The sequence below is a fragment of the Choloepus didactylus genome, chromosome 3, assembly GCF_015220235.1.
Source record: "Choloepus didactylus isolate mChoDid1 chromosome 3, mChoDid1.pri, whole genome shotgun sequence".
Lineage (NCBI taxonomy): Eukaryota > Metazoa > Chordata > Mammalia > Pilosa > Megalonychidae > Choloepus > Choloepus didactylus.
The window spans coordinates 13,329,042-13,348,223 of NC_051309.1; the positions used below are offsets into that span (position 1 = coordinate 13,329,042).

The 19,182-nt window shown below is 38.8% G+C and overlaps 1 protein-coding gene across 5 annotated transcripts in view; it reads right to left on the reverse strand.

The window, feature by feature from the left end:
- Positions 1-19,182, reverse strand: part of BOD1L1 (biorientation of chromosomes in cell division 1 like 1) — a 54,135-nt gene that overhangs the window by 18,442 nt on the left and 16,511 nt on the right. For 4 of the 5 annotated variants that reach the window (XR_005215830.1, XR_005215831.1, XM_037829408.1 and 1 more), the window contains 6 exons: positions 18,390-18,528; positions 17,341-17,413; positions 9,488-15,608; positions 5,868-5,932; positions 4,169-4,253; positions 739-782 (listed from right to left, as the gene is read on the reverse strand). Coding sequence is in view for 2 of the 5 variants with exons in the window: in XM_037829408.1 (XP_037685336.1) it covers positions 739-782; positions 4,169-4,253; positions 5,868-5,932; positions 9,488-15,608; positions 17,341-17,413; positions 18,390-18,528 (6,527 nt within the window). In the remaining 3 variants the exon portion in view is untranslated. The remainder of the gene's footprint in view (positions 1-738; positions 783-4,168; positions 4,254-5,867; positions 5,933-9,487; positions 15,609-17,340; positions 17,414-18,389; positions 18,529-19,182) is intronic. The other variant, XR_005215832.1, reaches the window with a different exon arrangement.

Sequence of the window (19,182 nt, forward strand, 5' to 3'; positions counted from 1 at the left end):
TCTGCAATTAGCAAGCATTTAACAAAATGTTCACTCCTGATAAGGTATTAGGTCCCCTATAAATGCACTGAGAGAGAGAGAAAAAAAATCCCTTGCACTAAACGGATTATGAGGGCCACATCTTTGGGGCAAAATCTGTATATTTGGCAATTATGGTTTAGCATCTTCAGAAAACCCTTCTAAAAGCATAAAACCAACCTTAACCCCGAAACTAAAATCTATTTTGTGTACATGACAGGATGGTTTAAGACATCAAAGTCCAATTTTCAATTCCAATATAATAATAAAACACAGAAAGTTCACAGTTCTTTACAGAATTTCATTAGCAATACCAGCTTAGTTTCCTAGGCTGATGTAGATGGGCTGCCTTCTATTTCCTTAGTTCTGTTTCATCAAAGAAGTTGTGAAAAATACCCTTTTAAGACATTGGCCCAGAGAGCAACTAGAAATACAATGCTCCTGAATTCAGAATGACTTTTTTTTTTTTTTCCTGAGGAAAACAACTACATTTCATGGTATCAGTGGATACAGGTGACTGTGGAAAACAGCAAGTAAAGCTGCTGTCAGTATGTTGGACTAGAGTGGCAGGCACGCTAACTAAATGGCTTCCTGTCCCTTAAAGAAATACACAGACAGCCTTTCAACCCAAATGTTCCGTCTCTAACCACTCTTAACAACACAAAACAAAATCAAAACCCAAACAATAACAACAAAACCACAGCCATTACATGATCTTACATTTAGTGATTCATTCACCAAAGAAGGATCCTTCTGTAGTTCAACTGCTCAAAGACAAAAAACATGAGAAATAAGGAAATTGAATATTGTTTCTCACCACAGTGAAACAGTGAAAAATTTGCAGGGTAGTTTAACATGGTGCTAAATGGCCTAGTTGGTTTCATGAGTTGTGAAATTCTGACCAATTATTTTCTACAATTTGCACCAGAAAAAAAAAACAAATTAATATTGCAGTTTTGCAATTACGGTAGTGGTTCATGAATTCACTACAGTGATTTTACTATGTTGGTGACATGAAGTTTAGAAATAAAGTGGAAGACCTGTATGTAACTGTTAAGCTGTGGGATAGCACTGGTTCATTTAAAAATACTGCCTTCAAATGAAAAGTTAGATCCTATCCCTTCAGACAGCAATGGTCTGTTTATAGTCTTTAAAAACTTGAAGTACAAGGTCTACTGTTTCTACTCAACAATGACAGAACACACATTTTTCTTTCAAACAACATCCTTTTACGTAAGTAGAGCTCTCATTGTATTGTACCTAAACACAGTAAAGCAATCTGAAATATCACTGTTGGAATAAAGGATTTTTGAATCCAAAAATGTTACCTTCTTGACAATTAACCAATGAGATGTTAATTATTTGTACTATGAACTCCCAACATAAATTTTAACTAATGTTATTTATCCAGGTTTTGGACAGACAAGTCATTGTCAGGGTTTTAACACTTTAACTTAAATGGCTTCCCAGGTCTTGGGGTGGCCTTCCAGGACTGGCTGATACTTCTGCTTATAAGGCTCTTGAGGTCACATTTTGAAGGCTGCTCTTTCATATTATTTTGTCTAGAAAGTTCCCCCTGACCACCCACCAGATAGTCATGGGTGAGGATTTATATACACTGCTCCTTGCACCTGAATGACCCACCGCCAGTGCCCTTTTCTTTGCCTTGTCCACCTAATACACACTTATTCATCCTTCAATATTTGGTTCAAAATTAGGGGGAGTGCCAACTGCTTAACAAAATACAAAACTTGCATAAGGAAGTTAACTGCAGCCTCATGTATGGCAAAAAACCAGAAACTACTGACAGATCTAACAAACAGGAAAATGCCTTATGGATTACTATTCAGCTATTAAAACAAATGAAGCAGATCTGTATACACTGACAGTGAATGATGCCAACAATGTATGGCCAAGTGAAAAAAAGAAATTATGGAACAATATAAATATAATGATTTCTTTTTTGTTTAAAATACCTAATTATATTGGAGGTGGTTATCCAAGGGGAGTGAGAACTATTATTATGCATTTCTACTAATTTCTTAGTTTCTATAAGCTTAAACGATCTTCCTGAGGCCTTACCTAGCAAAGCTGACCCAAACAGAGGTAAGTATCTTTATCACAGCACTTTACAGTACCACTCATTTGCATGTCCACCTCAGTGAACTCCTTAAGGGCAGGGACTGCATTCTCCACCTTTATTTCCCTAATACTCATAAGTACTTGGGTTAATAGTGTTTGTCAGGGGAATCATTTAAAGAGCAGAGCTACTGTATGTTATGTGAATATATTTCAATAAAACTGCATTAAAAAAAAAAAAAAAAAGAGCAGAGCTAACTGCAGTAGACATTATGGCTGCCCTCCCTCCACCTTATCCTAGATCCAGGACTGAGGTCTGGGGCACCACATGGTTTCAAACATACTGTCTCTACTCTTGTCCTGAGAGCAAAGCACTTGGCTTAGTCAACTGGCAAGTTATATTCCTTTGGTCACATAATTAGTAGAGGGTGGACACAGGGAACTCAGTTGAATCAGAGTAAGTCTCAGGATTTAGGTCAGCAATGACAGGACAAAGATATTTTCCTAGAGGTCAAGAATTAGAAAATAATTGCCTCGTGGGGGTTGAGGGAGAATGTAAGAAATTGTATCTTTGCTAGATTTGTTTCTGGGAATAGCACCATGCTGTTGGATCAAGCCTTTCCTGAACTTTTCAACTTTCTGGGCTAACAAATTCCCCTTAATCAAGTTTTTGCAGAACTTTCTGTTACTTGCAACAAAATCACCCTGGCTGTTCCTCCTGACTTGCACTGACATTTCAGCAACATTAAAATAAAGGAGAACTGGCTTAACCTTGGTCACATTCTCTAAAATTCCTATTTCTTTTTTACTTAGTTCATGTGTGATCAGAATAAAATATACAATAATGACCAGAGTACCAACTAGAAAGAATTCTCCATGGTCAAGATTCTTCTCATTTCCATTTCCCTAATTCAGTAGTTCTCAAAGTGTGGTCCAAGGAACCCTGGGGAGTCCCCAAGACCTTTCATCAAGGGGTCCACAAGGTCAAAACAATTTTTATGTTAATGCTAACAGGCTATTTGCCTTGTAAACTCATGAGTGTACAATGGAGTTTCCCAGAGGCCCCGTGATGTACCCATAATTATCTGAAAAGGCTATTAAAATAATTCTCCCTTTTTCATTCATTTTTCTGTGATGTTGGATTTTCTTAAGCCAGAATAACAAATAGTATTAGACTAAATTTAGAAGCAGATATGTGACTACAGCTATTTTCTATTAAGCCAAACAAAGTGATATGAAAAATGTAAAACAATGTCACTATTCTGATTACATTTGTTGCTTTGGAAAACCTAACTGCTTTTCATTTAAAAAATTTTTATGATAACTTATAGTGAGTTTGTTATTTTTACAAGAATTAATACATGTTTAAAAAAATCCTAATTTTATTTTCTTATAGGTAAGTGCCAACAGATATAATCCTATAACAAAAGCTCTTTGGAGTCCTCAATAATTTTTAAGAACATAAAGCAGTCCTGAGACCAAAATGTTTGAGAGCTGCTGTCCAAGTCCTTTCTGATAGTATGCCTCTCAGGACTTCAGCTCTTCTATAAAATGTGCAGTTGACAATGATGAATGTTGCTACTGGGAGGCTGAAAGGGTTCAGGTCCAGGAAAAGGCTAAGTGAGCTGACAGTAGTTTCAGTGCAATTACTGGGGCAAAAATGTCAGATTCCAAAGGCCAAGAGTGAGTGGTTTAAAGAAGTCGGAGCATGCAGTGCTGATGAGCTTTTTGGAAATGAGCTGGGCTTGCACCCAGCAAGGGCAGGAAGGGGCATGGAGAAACATTGTTGGGATAGAGCAAGAGTTTGCTCCAAAACCACTTTCTTTTTGCCACAATTATTGGAGATAACAGATTTAAACAATCGCTTTACGTAAAACTGAACATTTAATGAGAAAAAGTATACGTTAAAAAGGAGATAGTAAAGAATTCTCTGCAACCTATTTTAAAACGTGAGAGGCAAATCCATACAGCCTGTGTTTTCTTATGAATAGTTATTGATTTTAAGCTGTGACAAAAGGTAAATAAAACACAAGGAAAAAGACAATCTAAGCAAACCCTGAAAGGAGCTTACCTATTCCACTCAATTTTCCACAACAGGGACTTTCTGTTGGTGCTAGAATTTCATGATTTTTCTCTTCCTCGGAAGACACAAATGTCTAAAAAATCCAAAACACCATAAAAATAAGTTAACTGAGGTTTTCACAAGAAGCTAAGACTGACCACAAGTGAAATAAACAAAACAATCAACATCTTGCAGCAATATAAATGTATACTTTCGAGTCTGGGAAAAATTTTTAAATGGATATGTTGCATTTAAAAACAAACAAAAAATTGGAAACCAGTCTAATCTCATATTTCATCCATCAATGGCTTTTCTCTTACTTTCAAAGTAAACTCCAACTTAGCAAAGCACACCCGGTCCTTCACAATCTGGTTGCACTCCCTAGTTTGGCTTAAGTCCCACCCCAGCTCTCCCTGAACCTCTGTAGTGCCTGGGACACACCATGGACCCTCCTCTCTCTGTCTAGAACATGCTGCTCCCTTTGCCTGTGAGGTCTTTCTTTTCTTTCTCCTTTGGCAAACTTCTACTGTATGTTCAATATTCCACTCAAATGTCCTCCTGGGCAAGCCTTTCCATCTGACCACACATCACCCCATGGGTAAGCAGTGTCTCCTTTGCACTGTTCAAAGCCCCAGTTTTCAATGCTAACTTGTCATGTATATTTTGAGGGTACCCTGAGATCAGGCTGGAAAGGGGGCATACAGACTGTGGTGGTCTGGGCTCTATGCACTCCAGAAAAACACGTTCTTAAAATTAATCCATTGCAAGTAACATTTTTTGATGAGGTTACTTCAGTTAAGTTGTGGCCCACTTCAATCAGGATGGGTTTTAATCCTATTACTGGAGTCCTTTATAAGCGGTATGAAATTCAGAGAGAGGGAGAAAGCCACAGAATAAGCAGTCAGAAGCTGAACATCGATAGAACCCGGAAGAGAAAGGAGAGAACAGGACATGCTGCCATGTAACAAGCTAAGGACCAACGACCACCAGCAGCCAGCCCCAGAACATCACAATCTTTGGGGAGAAAGCATCACCTTAATGATGACTTGATTTGGACTTTCTTTTAGCCTTAAAACTGTAAGCTAATAAATTCCCATTGTTTAACGAGACCCAATTCATGGTATTTGCTTGAGCAGCCAAGGAAACTAAAACCGAGACTAAATTGTTTAAGGCACCTAGACCAGGACAAAAAGTAGATTTTATTCTAAGTGCAATTGGAAGCCACTGGAAATTTTACTTAGAGCAGTGACATGACCTAATTTATGCTTTTAAAGATTATTCTGTTTTGTGAGTCACAGACTTGAGAAGAGACTCCTTGGAGTGGAAGTAGAAGTCCAATGGGAAGTTACTGAAATAGTGGCTTAGACTGTGGTGGTAGTTGTAGAAATAAAGGAAAATAGATGGAAACAAGTTATAGTTTGGAAGGGGAATCCACATACGAATAGGTGATGGATTAAATGTGGGGGAACTGAGGGTGGCTCTGGTTTCTGGCTTGTGTAAATAGGATGGATGATGGTACTGTTAGGATAACTGAGGTTCTCAGCATCCTTCCACCGCCCCGCCCCTGCCCACAGGATGTGACAATAATAACGCTTAAGTGTCTTAAGTACAATGAGAATGAGAACTCTACACTGCTTAAGCAGTTTACTATCTAAACTGTAAATGGTTGGCAGACCATTTGCAGTTCAGCATAAATAATCAGCCATACCTCAGTTTTCAAGTTGGCTTTCGGTTCCAATTCTCCCAAAACATTTGGTGGAGACTCTTCATTGCCTAGTGAAATTCAAACCATTAAACCAGTTTGAGAATTTACTTGCAAAATGCATTCTGAATCAAAAGGTAGTGGACATTATCAGGTGGGCCAGTTTGGATGTATTGTGGCCCCCAAAACACCATTAACTTTGATGCAATCTTTTTTTTTTTTTATAATATTTGTTATGAAGTTTTATTATTTTTGCAGAGGTTTTTTTAAAATTCATTTTTATTGAGATATATTCACATACCATGCAGTCATACAAAGCGTACATTCAATTGTTCACAGTACCATTATATAGCTGTGCATTCATCACCAAAATTAATTTTTGACATTTTCATTACCACCCACACAAAATTAATAAAAATAAAAATTAAAGTGAAAAAGAACAATTACAGTAAAAAAGAACACTGGGTTCCTCCCCCCACATTTTTCTACTCATCCATCCATACACTGGACAAAGAGGAGTGTGGTCCACATGGCTTTCCCAATCACATTGTCAACCCTCATAAACTACATTTTTATACAATCATCTTCAAGATTCATGGGTTCTGGGTTGTAGTTTGATAGTTTCAGGTATTTACTGCTAGCTATTCCAATTCATTAGAACCTAAAAAGGGTTGTCTATATTGTACGTAAGAGTGCCCACCAGAGTGACCTCTAAGCTCCTTTTGGAATCTCTCTGCCACTGAAGCTTATTTCATTTCCTTTCACATCCTCCTTTTGGTCAAGAAGATGTTCTCCATCCCATGATGCTGGGTCTAGATTCCTCCCCAGGAGTCACATTCCATGTTGCCAGGGAGATTCACTCCCCTGGGTGTCAGATCCCACGTAGGGGGGAGGACAGTGATTTCACCTGCCAAGTTGGCTTAGCTAGAGAGAGAGGGCCACCTCTGAGCAACAAAGAGGCATTCGGGAGGAGGCTCTTAGGCACAATTATAGACAGGCCTAGCCTCTCTTTTGCAGCCAAGTCTTGCCAAGGGCAAGTCCCATGGTAGAGGGCTCAGACCATCAAACCACCAATCCCCTATGTCTGTGAGCACATCAGCAACCATTGATGTGAGGAAGCCCAACACCCCTGCATTCTCCACTAGCTCAAGGGGGCTCTGTATATTTTTTTCATTTTTTTTTTTTTTTAAATTAACTATATCTTTGATGCAATCTTGTGGGGCAGATTGATTAATCTTTTTGATTATGGTGTGACCCTTTGATTGGATGTTTCCATGGAGATATGACCCACCCAACTGTGGGTGATCACTTTTATTGGATAATTTCCATGGAGGTGTTACCCCACCCATTCAGGGTGGGTCTAAATTAAATCACTGGAGCCATATAAATGAGCTGACAAACAGAAGGAACTCAGTGCAACTGTGAGTGACATTTTGAAAAGCAACTGAGAGTGACATTTTGAAGAGGAGCTACAGCCAAAAGGGACACTTTGAGGAATGCACAGGAGCTGAGAGAGGAGATGCAACTTAAGACAGACATTTTGAAGACGGCCATTGAAAGCAGACACCAGCCACGTGCCTTCCCAGCTAACAGAGGTTTTCTGGACGCCATTGGCCACCCTCCAGTGAAGGTACCTGATTGCTGATGACTTACCTTGGACATTTTATGGCCTTAACACTGTAACCTTGTAACCAAATAAACCCCCTTTTATAAAAGCCAATCCATTTCTGGTATTTTGCATAAAGCAGCATCAGCAAACCAGAACATCAGGCATGCCATGTCCCCTTTCTCTGCTCATTTTATCTTGTTGTCAGTAGAAAACAATAAAAAGTAATTTGTTATATGAGAAGGATCTGGATGAGAGACAAGAGTCATTTACCCATTTTCTGGAGGTGAAATCCTTTCAGGCCTGCATAGTAAGATGGCTGCCCAGAAAGAATGATAAAATATTATTTGTGGAGAGATCTTACTCCCAAGTATTTTTCTACAGTGATCTATATCAAGTCTATCCCTAAAAGAAAATATTCTGGGTCACTGACATATGTTCTCAATAAAGAAGGTGATTTATGAGTAGATTCACTTCACTTGCTTCATGCTGACATAGCAAAATTGAGTAGAAAGCTTTGGGGCAGACAAAAAGAAAATGGAATTTTCCCTGGTGGAGACTCAATTCTACCCTGGTCTTGCCTCTTTCTTTTTCACTCCCACTTCCCCTTCTTTCTCTTCTTTGTCCCTCTGCTTTGCAGCTTCTCCAATCTTCCCTACATGCCCACACATGAGCCACATATGAGCTCCCCAAGGAAATCTTTCCTCTTTCCAAGGGGCTACAGGCTTTTCTTTGCTAAAAGCTCTTGGAATGCTCTGCTCCTTCAGAAGGAAAAACGGAGGGAGGAGAAATAGACCATAGCAATAACTGAGTCATAAAAATTCCAGAGCACTCAATTTACCCCAGGCTAAATTCAATGGAAAATTTTAAAGTTACCTATTCCAACCCTGGGAAGATTTCTTAACATTTCCTATTTGAGCCCCTATAATGAACAGGACTAAATCTACTGACCTCAGCTTCCTGGGAATGAATTAGATGATATTTAAGGACTGTTCTAGTTTAAAAGTCCAGGATGTGACAATCTACACAGCCAAAGTGGAAGAAATCAATGTCTCCTGAGCCCTTCTAGTCTAGGCCACGTGCTAGCATCTTGCACTTAAACCCATTCTAAGCACTTGTCACACTACAGTATCACTGCCTACTTATGTGACTGTTTCGTAAGCTGTCTTCCTGTCTCACCTATTTGCCTTTGCATCCCCAGGGCCTGGCACAGTGCCTGGTATGAAGTATCTGAAGTTGGATGGTAAAATGAATGTATGAGCACAAAGATTTTACCTTTGAGAGCTACCAACTACTTCTAATAAAACAGCACTCTCTGAAATCTGTCAGGAGTGAATGCAGTCCTTTTCTCTTTCAAACATACCTTTAACCAGAAACTAACTTATCTTACTTAAATAATAAACAGCTAAAAAAATTTAATATGCTTCTTTGATTAGAAGTAGCCAATCAGACTGAAATATTACATATTAAAAACCTGTAAGAAGTCAGATCAGGAATGGACTGATGTTTTTGTACTATTATCCCCATTTTACAAAACAGAAAACTGAGGTTCAGAGGTTAATATTTTTATAAAAGGGAAACAAATGACTGCAACTTATCTTAAACTCTCTGAGCCTACTTTCTCATGTGTAAAATGAAGGTGATAAAAAATACTTAACTCATGGTTGTTGTAATGTTGTTTTGATAAACAAGAAATCTGCCTGTCAGAAAGGATTAGTAACTGGCCACATGTAGATAACAAGTGGACTGACTCTTCCCATCCCACAGCCACCTGTCTCTTTTCTTCTCACACAGGAGAAATAAGTCAAAGGTTTTTGGCTTTTAAGCATGAGTACATCTTAAAAAGCTTGATCTTGAAGTTTGATGAAACCTATTTTGTGTTACGATACAAGAAAAAAAAATTTACATTGACATCATTCCAGAAACAAAACCATCTTTTGGAAGATGTCATAAATGTACTCTATGTTATATAATCATCTTTGCAAAATTTTTAAATTTACAATTAAAAACAGATTCTTACCTATGTTGTGCAAATTTTCTTCAGAAGAAACAGTGACCTCACAGTCCCCTTCTTCCTGGAGTGGTTTTGTCATGTCACTATCTCCTACTTTTTCAGCTGTAGCTTTAACAGCCCCTTTGCCACCCTGACCACTCTTTATGGCCAAGTCCTGCTCACATTTAGCAGCTTTAAGAAGCATGTCATTGGCAGCTGGAAGGAGTGTAATGTTAGAAGGAATTTCTGACTCTTGGCCATTAATACATTCAGTTGTGGTAGTTTTCAAGTTGTCTGTAGACCTCTGTTGTTCAGGAAGAAGAGACGAATGCTTTGAAGCAGCATCTTTGGCATCTGGCATGTCACCAGCTTTTGCAGCACCGCTATTTACTGCTGCCGAGCAGCTAATACTGACAGAGGGGACCTCAGTCATCTGCCCAGATGTTTCTTCTGGCCTTCTCTGACTGATGGGTGAGTTAGTGCTTATCTCTAAGCCCCTCCCTGGGGAACAACTTCCTGTTGTCCCTGCCTCAAGGCTTTTATCTTCCCTCTGAACAGAGCTCAACAATCCACTCTCTTCTGTATTAATGAGGCTCAAAACACTCTGATTTCGTCCTCCTTCTGCACACAGTGCCTTGCCAGAACAGTCCTTTCCAGGTCTGTCTGTCTCTTCTGCACACCTGGCACTTGGTTGGCTGCTGCCTGCAGACAGCATGTGGCCTTGTGCACTCTTGTGCTCTTCCTTGGTGCTTTCAGTGATTGTGGGACCCACTGCTTTTCCTCCTGTGAATGGCCCGGGACGCTGACAGTTATTCTCAGCAAGTAGGCCAGGCATGGGGATGCCACACTTGCTCACCTTTGCAGCTACTGCTGCTGACACATCATTGTTTCCTTCAGGGTTGTTGGTGGTCAGCCGACTGGCCTTGTGTTTATCTGGGCTGGCGACAATCAACATGCATTCTGCTGTGCTGGTGGAGATGACGGCAGCATCACTCAAGTCCTCTGTTCTTGCGTGAGTGACCTGATCTTCATCCTGTGCAACAGCATTAACCATGGCTGCCTCACACCCTTCGGAAGTGCTTGTGGAAATCATGGCGGTGTCACTTATCTCTTCTGGTGTGACGGAGTGATGGACTTTCTCCTCAGGTACTGCACTGGACACTGGGCCTTCGCAGTCTTCTACTGAGCTTGTGGTGATGAGAGCACTCCCATCCTTTTCTTCCATGGCTATATGAGACCGCTCATTTCCACTTTCCACAACTACACCAGAAACAGAAGCCTCACATTCTTCTGCTATGCTTGTGGAAATGAGGGCGCATTCATCTTTCTCTTCTTTGCTGGTTGAGGCAAGAGGACTTTCAACATCCGTGGGTGCGCTGGGCATAGGCACCTCAAAGTTGCCAGTGCTTACCAAGATCGCACCTTTCACGCTTTCTTCAACTACTGCAACTGGCCGCTGGCCCTCAGCACATTTGATGGCTGCTGCACTGGAAATAGGCACTTCAAACTCTTCCCCTATGCTTGTGGAAATCATGGCGCACTCATCTTTTTCTTCATTTCTAGTAGCAGTGAGTTGGCTTTCATCTCCTGAAACTGCACTGGGCATGGGGGCCTCAAATTCTTCCAGGTTTACTCCAGTGCCTTCCATATTTTCCTCAGTTCTCAGAGCACTTGAATGACCTTCCATGTCTACAGTCATGTTTAATGGAGTGGTGTAATCATCTGTCGTACTGGTGGAAATCACTGAGCCTTTACCTTTACTTCTCCCTCCGGCTGAACTATTCTGGTCAGTAATATCATCACTGGCTGTACTAGCCATGAGCCCATCACACTCTTCATTTTCTACAGAGGTGATGATCACCTCATCTTTATCGCTTGGTGATGTGTGATCAACTTCACATTTGGGGATTGCACCAGATACAAGAATCTCACAACTGCCTCCCACCATGCCAGTGGAAATCCTGGTATCTTCAACTTTTTCTTTCCTGTCACTCTGATCTGAAGCTGCACTAGTCATGGGACCCTCACATCCTTCAGGAACTGGTGCCACTTTGTCCTTTCCTGACACTGCACTGGTCACGCTGCTTTCTACAATGCCTTTGGCACTTGAGCAGATTTCTGTATCTTTTGTTGCATTCTTGGCACCACTTAGGCTATCTACATTATTTTCATGTACATTTAGGAGGGCCGTTCCTGCCTCAGCTTCCACATGCTCTACTGCAGTACCAATCTGACTGTCCCCTTCTTCTGCACTTTCACAAATCAGTGCTCCTTCACTTTCTTCTTCTCTCCCTGTGCAAGTTGAAGCATGCCCAATTTCATTTCCTCTTCCAGTGCTAGTCACGACACCCTCACCTTCATCATCCTCTTCTTTTGCACCTGTGCTGGTCACAATGCCTTCATCATCACAAGGACCAGCCGCAACTAATGGTACATTAATGACATCTTTGGCTACTGTGCTGTCCATTGCACTCTCTCCACTTTCTTCAGATTCAGAACTTATGGCAAAGCCTTCGCTGCCATCTTCTGAACCTGTGCAACTTGCTGGCCCCTCTCCATCTTCTTCCATTATCCCTGTGCTGGTAACTGCACTCTCACCTTCTGTACCATCATTAACAGAACCATCTCCTTCTTGGTTGGCACTTGTTCCTGGCGGTGTGTCATTATCTACCAGCACCATATCTGCACCTGTAACCATGCGCTCCTCCTGTGGCTCTGCACCAGTTACCGAGCAGATAACAAAGTTATCGCTTCTTCCTTCTGCTCCTGTACATGTCACAGTACCCTCAGTTTCTTTTTTGGGAGCCATTCTTGTCATATTTCTCTGGAATTCATCTACCTCTTCACTGCTTAAGGATCCATCTCTTATTTCTGTTCCGGCACTTGTTACCGCCCCATCACTTTCAACTTCACTAATAAAAGTAACAGTTCCTTCAAATATTTCTGAGTCTCTACCAGAAGAACCGTCACATTTCTCTTCAGAGCCTGCACTGGTTACAGCATCATCTTTTTCTTCTGTCCCAACACTATTCACATTGTCCTCAATTTTAACTGTGTAAACAGTCACTGGATCTGTTGTTCTTCCTTCAGATTCAGCTGTGATACACTCTCCACTTTCTCCTTCCTTGGTGCTTGTAAGGACAGTTTCACTTTCGGCAAATCCTTCTGTGACAACACCCCCACTCTCTTCAGCTGCAGCAAAAACAGTGCATTCACTGGCTTCTGCCCCAACATGAAGTGGATTATTTCTGGAGCATGCACCTGTAATGAAGCCTTCATCTGCCTCAATGCTTGTGCAAGGCAAAGCCACCTCACCCTCTCCTGTTTCTGAAGAAGTAGTTATGGAATCGCCTGCCTTCACTGAGTTTAAGGTATCAGCTTTGTCCTTCCCTTCGGTACTAGTGGCAATGCAAGTCTTTCCTGCTCTGTCAGACCCAGCCGTCACATTCTCAGGTTTTTCATTCTTTCGGTATAAAACAGAGGATGCATCATCACCCCTGGCGCTGGTGTCAACCTCACTGTTTTCATTCCTTCCTTCAACATCAAGCGACACATTTTCAATTTCATGTGGGCTTCTACTTATGTTTATTTTTTCTGTAAGTTCAACAGTTTCAGCATCTTTTTCTGTACTTATGCCTACCACATGATCAACAGCAACGCCATCCTTTTTGCCATCATCGACTGTGGCTCTATTTTTTTGCTTTAAACTGTGCTCTGTACTTAAATCATTTTCTTTCTTGGCTGTGTTCACGGAGCCAACTTTTTTGTCAATATTCTCATTGTCTACAACCACGTCCGTTGACTCGCTACCATGAGGTATGTTTACTTTTTCTTTACTGTGTGATAAAGTGGCCTGATAACCTTCTGGAATGTATTTTATACTATCCGTGCTTGGTTTTGTTGGTGCATCTACTGTAGAATGTTCACCTTCTTTTTTGTGGTCACTTGTTCTAGGGACTTCCAATTCTCCAACAATCAAACTTTGATTAGTGACATCAGAGTGATCCACCAGTGAGGTGCTGGCTATGCCACCTTCTAAACCAGTTCCTTTGCCAACTAAAGCAACTACACCTGAATCATGAGATTCTTTCTGAGGCCCAAAAGTCACTGAACTTAAGGACAGTGAGGGGTCTAAATCTGTGGAATGTTTAAGAGCAACGTCTCCATGAGCAACATGTTCTTCAGTGGGTTTGGGTGTGTTTTTCAAATTCTTTTGTATTCTATCATTTTCTGATGAGGCACTAGGTAACATTCTATGGCAAGTTTCAGAGTCTACATTCATTTCTTGAGTTCCTGGTTGAATGGATTCTTTCTCCCCAGGATTTGGTTTGGGCCCAGCACTTTGGATATGAGCTTTCTTGCTCAAGGTGCTTTTATGGTCAGTATGTTTTTCAGAATTACCAACTGTACCACGTCCTGTTTTACAGGTTGGAACTACTGTTCTTGAATCTACTGTGGAAGTCCTTAATTCATCCTTTAGAACTGTAGAAGTTCTTTGTTTTGTAAAATTTCCAGAGTCAATATCTCGCTGAGAACTACTATTGCTGCTGTCTTGGGTTTTAGATACATCAGATACATTTTCAATGGCTGGCTCAGAATCCATTTCCATTGGCTCTTGTTCAGGAATCATTGAGGTATCGCCACTTTTTTTTGGTCTTTGAAGGGAGGAAATGCTGGGAGAGTCCAAAGTGTTGGCTGCTAATTTTTCTTCTCCTTTGGTCATCTCCTGTGATAAGCTTCCTCTTCGATTTTCACACAACCTCCTACTTAATTTCTTTTCCATGACTAAACTATTCCCCTTGGCCTTTTCATGATTGCTGTCAATGTCTTTACCATCCTTGTCGTCTGATTTATTTTCTTCCTTCTTTTTCACGTCCTTGCTACTATGCTTTAAGCTTCTGCTTTTGTGCCCATCTGATAACTTCCTTTCAAGTCTGGAGGAACTGGAATCTTTATCACCCTTATACTTCTCCTTTGCTAAAAATAACTTAGCTCTATGACTAGACTCTTTCTGTGCATTATGTGCTGAAGAAGAAGTGTTCTCTAACACAGGTTCAACACCAGTTTCTTCAACAGGTTTGTCTTCAAGTTTAGACTTTCGCTGTTTATCTGAGTCACTTTCTTCCACGTTCTTCTCCTTATCAGATTTTGGAGTGACTGCCTGTTTTGTGACACTTTCCTGTAATTCTGTTTCAACCACTTTTAACTGTTTGACCTGACTTTTTGATTTAGACTTTAGCACAAGTTTCTCTTCTAATAAACTCTTTGTTCTTCGCTTCTCCTTGTGGATACCCTCTTCCGGTTTTAAATTACTATCATTAGTTGAGTCCATATCACACCTATCTTCTGAATAACTTTCACTTCTTCTCTGTAATGTGATACCATATTGTTTGGAACTCAGAGAATCTTTCTGAATTTTAGAATCACTTGATCTTCTTGATTTGTACTCTGCTTTAGGTTTTTCGACTGACATGTGTCTTTCTTTTTTGTTGTTTTCTTTACGAGCATTTTCATCTGTTTTTATAATATATTCAGAAACTGGTTTTCCATCTTTGCCTAAAATTGATAATTTCCTTTCATTCCTATGTTTACTTTTACGATCAGCTTTATCATCTGAAGAAAGCTTTGTTTGTTGACTTTGCTTTTGAGTATTTTCATCTGCTTTTACACTTTTCTCAGAAGGGTGAAGCTCAGTTTCATCACCTGTTTTATGGATACTGTCACCTTTAGATTTATGTTTTGTAGACAATTTGTCTTCCGACAGAGTTTTCTCTTTTTCAGGCTTCTCCTTGGAAGATTTCACCTCTTTCTTAGGTAGGATTTTCAAATGTGATATTTCAGATTCATCTTTCTTTAGATGCTTTTCATTTTTAAGCATATTCTTCTGTTTCTGTGATTCCTCTGTACCAACTTCTGAGCGTTCCACTTGCCTTTTTCCATCTCTCGTGTCAGTCTCTTCCTGTGTTCCTTCCACCACCACAGGGGTAGATGTCCTTCTTTTATGTTCTCTTTCTATTTTTGATTCACTCTTGTTTTCATCAACTGAATGCAAGGACTCTGAAAGTCTCCGGGCAAGTTTACTTGGCTCACTTTTTGCATGAACATGTTTCAGTTCCTTTGAAGAAGACACCTTCTCCTTTTCACAATGCTGCAAGAAAATGAAGGTTAAAATATAAGAAATACCAAAATAAACTTCTAGATTCAAATTTAACATCTGGTGCATTAAACATGTTAAGTACTGTCACATACGTCACATCGCTCATAATCCTTGCAAACAACCTGCAGTAGGTATTACTAAACTTGTTTTATGCATTAGGAATGTGAAGATCAGTATGATTCAATAACTTGACACTCAGGTTACTAATCTTGTTTTCTGCATTAGGAAATTGAAGCTCAGTATGAGTCAATAACTTGACACTCAGGTCACAAGTAGCTATGCTAGAATTGAGTTTGGGTGATCTCCTTCTGAATCTAGTACTCTTCCCACTACATTACAAGCACCTTTGCAGAGAATAGGATTTCTCCTGAGATTTGTCCATGCATTTTAGGTCTTCCTTAACTCTGTAACACTGAAACCCATCTAATGGTCAGTAGTCACTAGTAAATATAAGCTGAATGAATGGCCATCCAACATTCTTTTCAGTCCATAACAATACCAATTTAAAAATTTTATAATGAAATAAAGTTTCCTATTTTAATTTGGAAACCCAAATCATCTATGGAGACTGATGAATTTAGGCTCCTTATAGGACATTCTATCATGAAGTTTCAAATACATACAAAAACTCATGGTAATAATAATAATATCACATACAATGTATGTATCTTTATGTAACCAAGGAAACATACTGGTAGACCACATTACCTATGGTACCTACCTACCCCCTACTTCCTCCCAGTCTGGCACCGAGTAGATTATTAATGTTAATAAGCAGATGCTGACAGAATCCGTTTCAATAACAACCACTAATAACTATAATTATTCAAATAATGGGCTGAAGTTCTTGGAAAGACCTGTATGTCTCTGTGTCAGTATAATATTGCATTTCCTTAAGCTTTAATACAATAATTTATGAACTTCTAATATAGAGACCAGGATACAGCAAGACCTTCATAAATACTTTAAAAGTTAAATTCCTCAGAGAAAGAACTAAGGGGAATTGCATATCAACCTAATTTTTCAATACATTCTAAATAATTGTGAGTGAATAAAGCTTTGTGAGATTACTTTTCATTGAAATTTAACACAAAATCAACTTAAATATTTTAAAAATATGCCTTAAAAGATCAGGATATTCCTCTAAATATACTCCTAATTCCTGAATAGAGAATTAAAAATACCTACTTGCTATGAACAAATAATCACTAAATTACTAATTTCTCCCCCTGGAAATATTAATATATTTCAGCTACAGAATTATAAACATAGCAATATAAATAAGTAATTAAACCTAGTGAGAGTAAAGTTTATATAAAAAAAATCCAAAAATGGGAATAACCAAATGCTCAACCATAAATAAACGCCTAAATAAGTTATGAGTAAGAAGGAATTTTCAAAACATTTTGCTAGACTGTAGATATGTGTCCACATATGTGAACAAGGAATGGATGAGCATGAAACAAAGATGCTTTGTTATAGTGGAGGGATCGTAGTTATTTTACCTATTTTATCTTTTATTGTCTAGATAAAAGACCACAGAAATCAACTCACCAAAATGAGAATATGATAGGATGGAGGTTAAGAAATGCTAAACGTGAGGGATTTTTCTAGTTAACTTGGAAAAGATCAAACTGTATTCTAAGTTTTGCTCCAAAGGACTGAATGGCCTATATCTAACAAAAAGAGCATCTGAAATGGGGTTTTACTGATTAAGACACACCTCACTTGTTTTAGGAGTTTCTTTGGAATCTTCTTCAGGTTGCTGTTTCTTTTTAGAATTCTCTTCAACATTCCTAAGGAAAAAACCAGAAAAGTTAAATATGAACTTTATTTGAATTGTACGTAAGAATTTCTCAGTAAGGTTAAAATAGATCAAAATTTTCCTTTACAATAAATACTTGGTCCATAAATGGTGACTTGTTCCATTTCAATTTAAATGCTATTCTTAGTGAACAGAGGAGCGCACAATCTCAAAATGTGGCATGAATACTCTACACATGTTACTAAAGGAAAGTATACTTGAAACAAAAATTCCTGATTTGCTGCTTGAAAGGATGAATACCTTTATGGACTATAACTGCCGTTTGAAAGTCTACAGTATGAATCTTACTACCTTTGTAGGAAAGAGGGTAGTCTCACTTATTTAGGTCAGTAGGAATGAGGTTAAATACAAAATTGAAAGCTGACTCCAATTACTTAGTTCTAAAAATTATTGATTAAGCTATCTTGAAGTCTGTGATAATGTTTACACAATTGTACTCGGATGGAACGGTAAAATTGTAGCCCATGGCTCATAAGACCTTAATAGCCACTCTCATGATCTCTTCAGCTTTCTAACTCTTATAGAATTGCCAGGAAAGACTGGAGAATGGATGCAATCATAAATAAATGATCACTGAAAGAATATCCAAAACAGGGATGCTTCCAGAGTACTTCCAGAGGAGCCACAGATAGATAGTAATGTGTCCATAAACTCTCTGACACTCCAGGTACAATTTTATGTGTACGCTAGTGCATTTTTTCTGGGGATAGGGTCCAAAGCTTCCATCACTTTATCAAAGAGGTATGGGACCCCCATCCCCAAAAGATTAAAATACACTACTTAGGAAAGTTAGATATTAACACAATGAAATGAAACCCTGAGGTCCTTCATAAACATGCAGTAATACAAGTATTAAAGGTGTGGTCTTTTACACTACCATTTTCAATGCCTCTCTTCTGTAGGCATGCTGGAAAAATGGAAAATGGGAGTGTGGCTAAAGTATGTACCTTGAATCTTTTTTTCTTTTTCTGCTTAAGGCGACTTTTTTCTCTAAAACTTTCCGTTCTTTAAGGACTTCTTTAATTCTGGGGGCTTTATGTTCTAAGCTCTTTGCAGATGATTCTTCTAAGTCCATACTATTTTTGCCTAGGGAAAAAACAACCAATTAACTGTATTTCAGAACAGTCTTATGAAACATGTACTATTTACTTTCCATTAAATGTCCTAATCATCGTTAAAAATGCAAAATGGTTTTAATCAATATCCTTAGGTTGTGCTGGAATAAAAATAATATTTCAGATGGAGAAGTCTTACCTTTTCTATTTCAAATGATCACATTTTGCAAAGCTAAATAAATATGCAAACATTTTAAACAAATATATACATACGTATATATAGATATATATATATATATGCGCTCAGAAGGAGTTCAATTTTGTTTAACGCAATATTCAGACAAAAGTTTGAAGCTATTTTAGTTAAAGTAAAACATAAATCAATTCCATTAATATCACCAGCCAGGCTTGATTACTCATGTGTTAACAATTTATTTTCTTGTGATAGTTTATTCCACGATCACAAGAAAATGAATTAACACATAAGTTGAGTAAGCTGACCCCTGAAAGAATGTTTAATTTAGCGAAAGCACTATGAAAAAAGATGTCTAAACACATTGGATTAAAAAGTAAGGAAATCTTCCACACTTGAGAATGGATCATGTTATTTTTCATCACATCACATTTCATAAGTAATATAAGAGTATCTAGAAAGTAATAGGGATATGAGATAGTGTAACACATT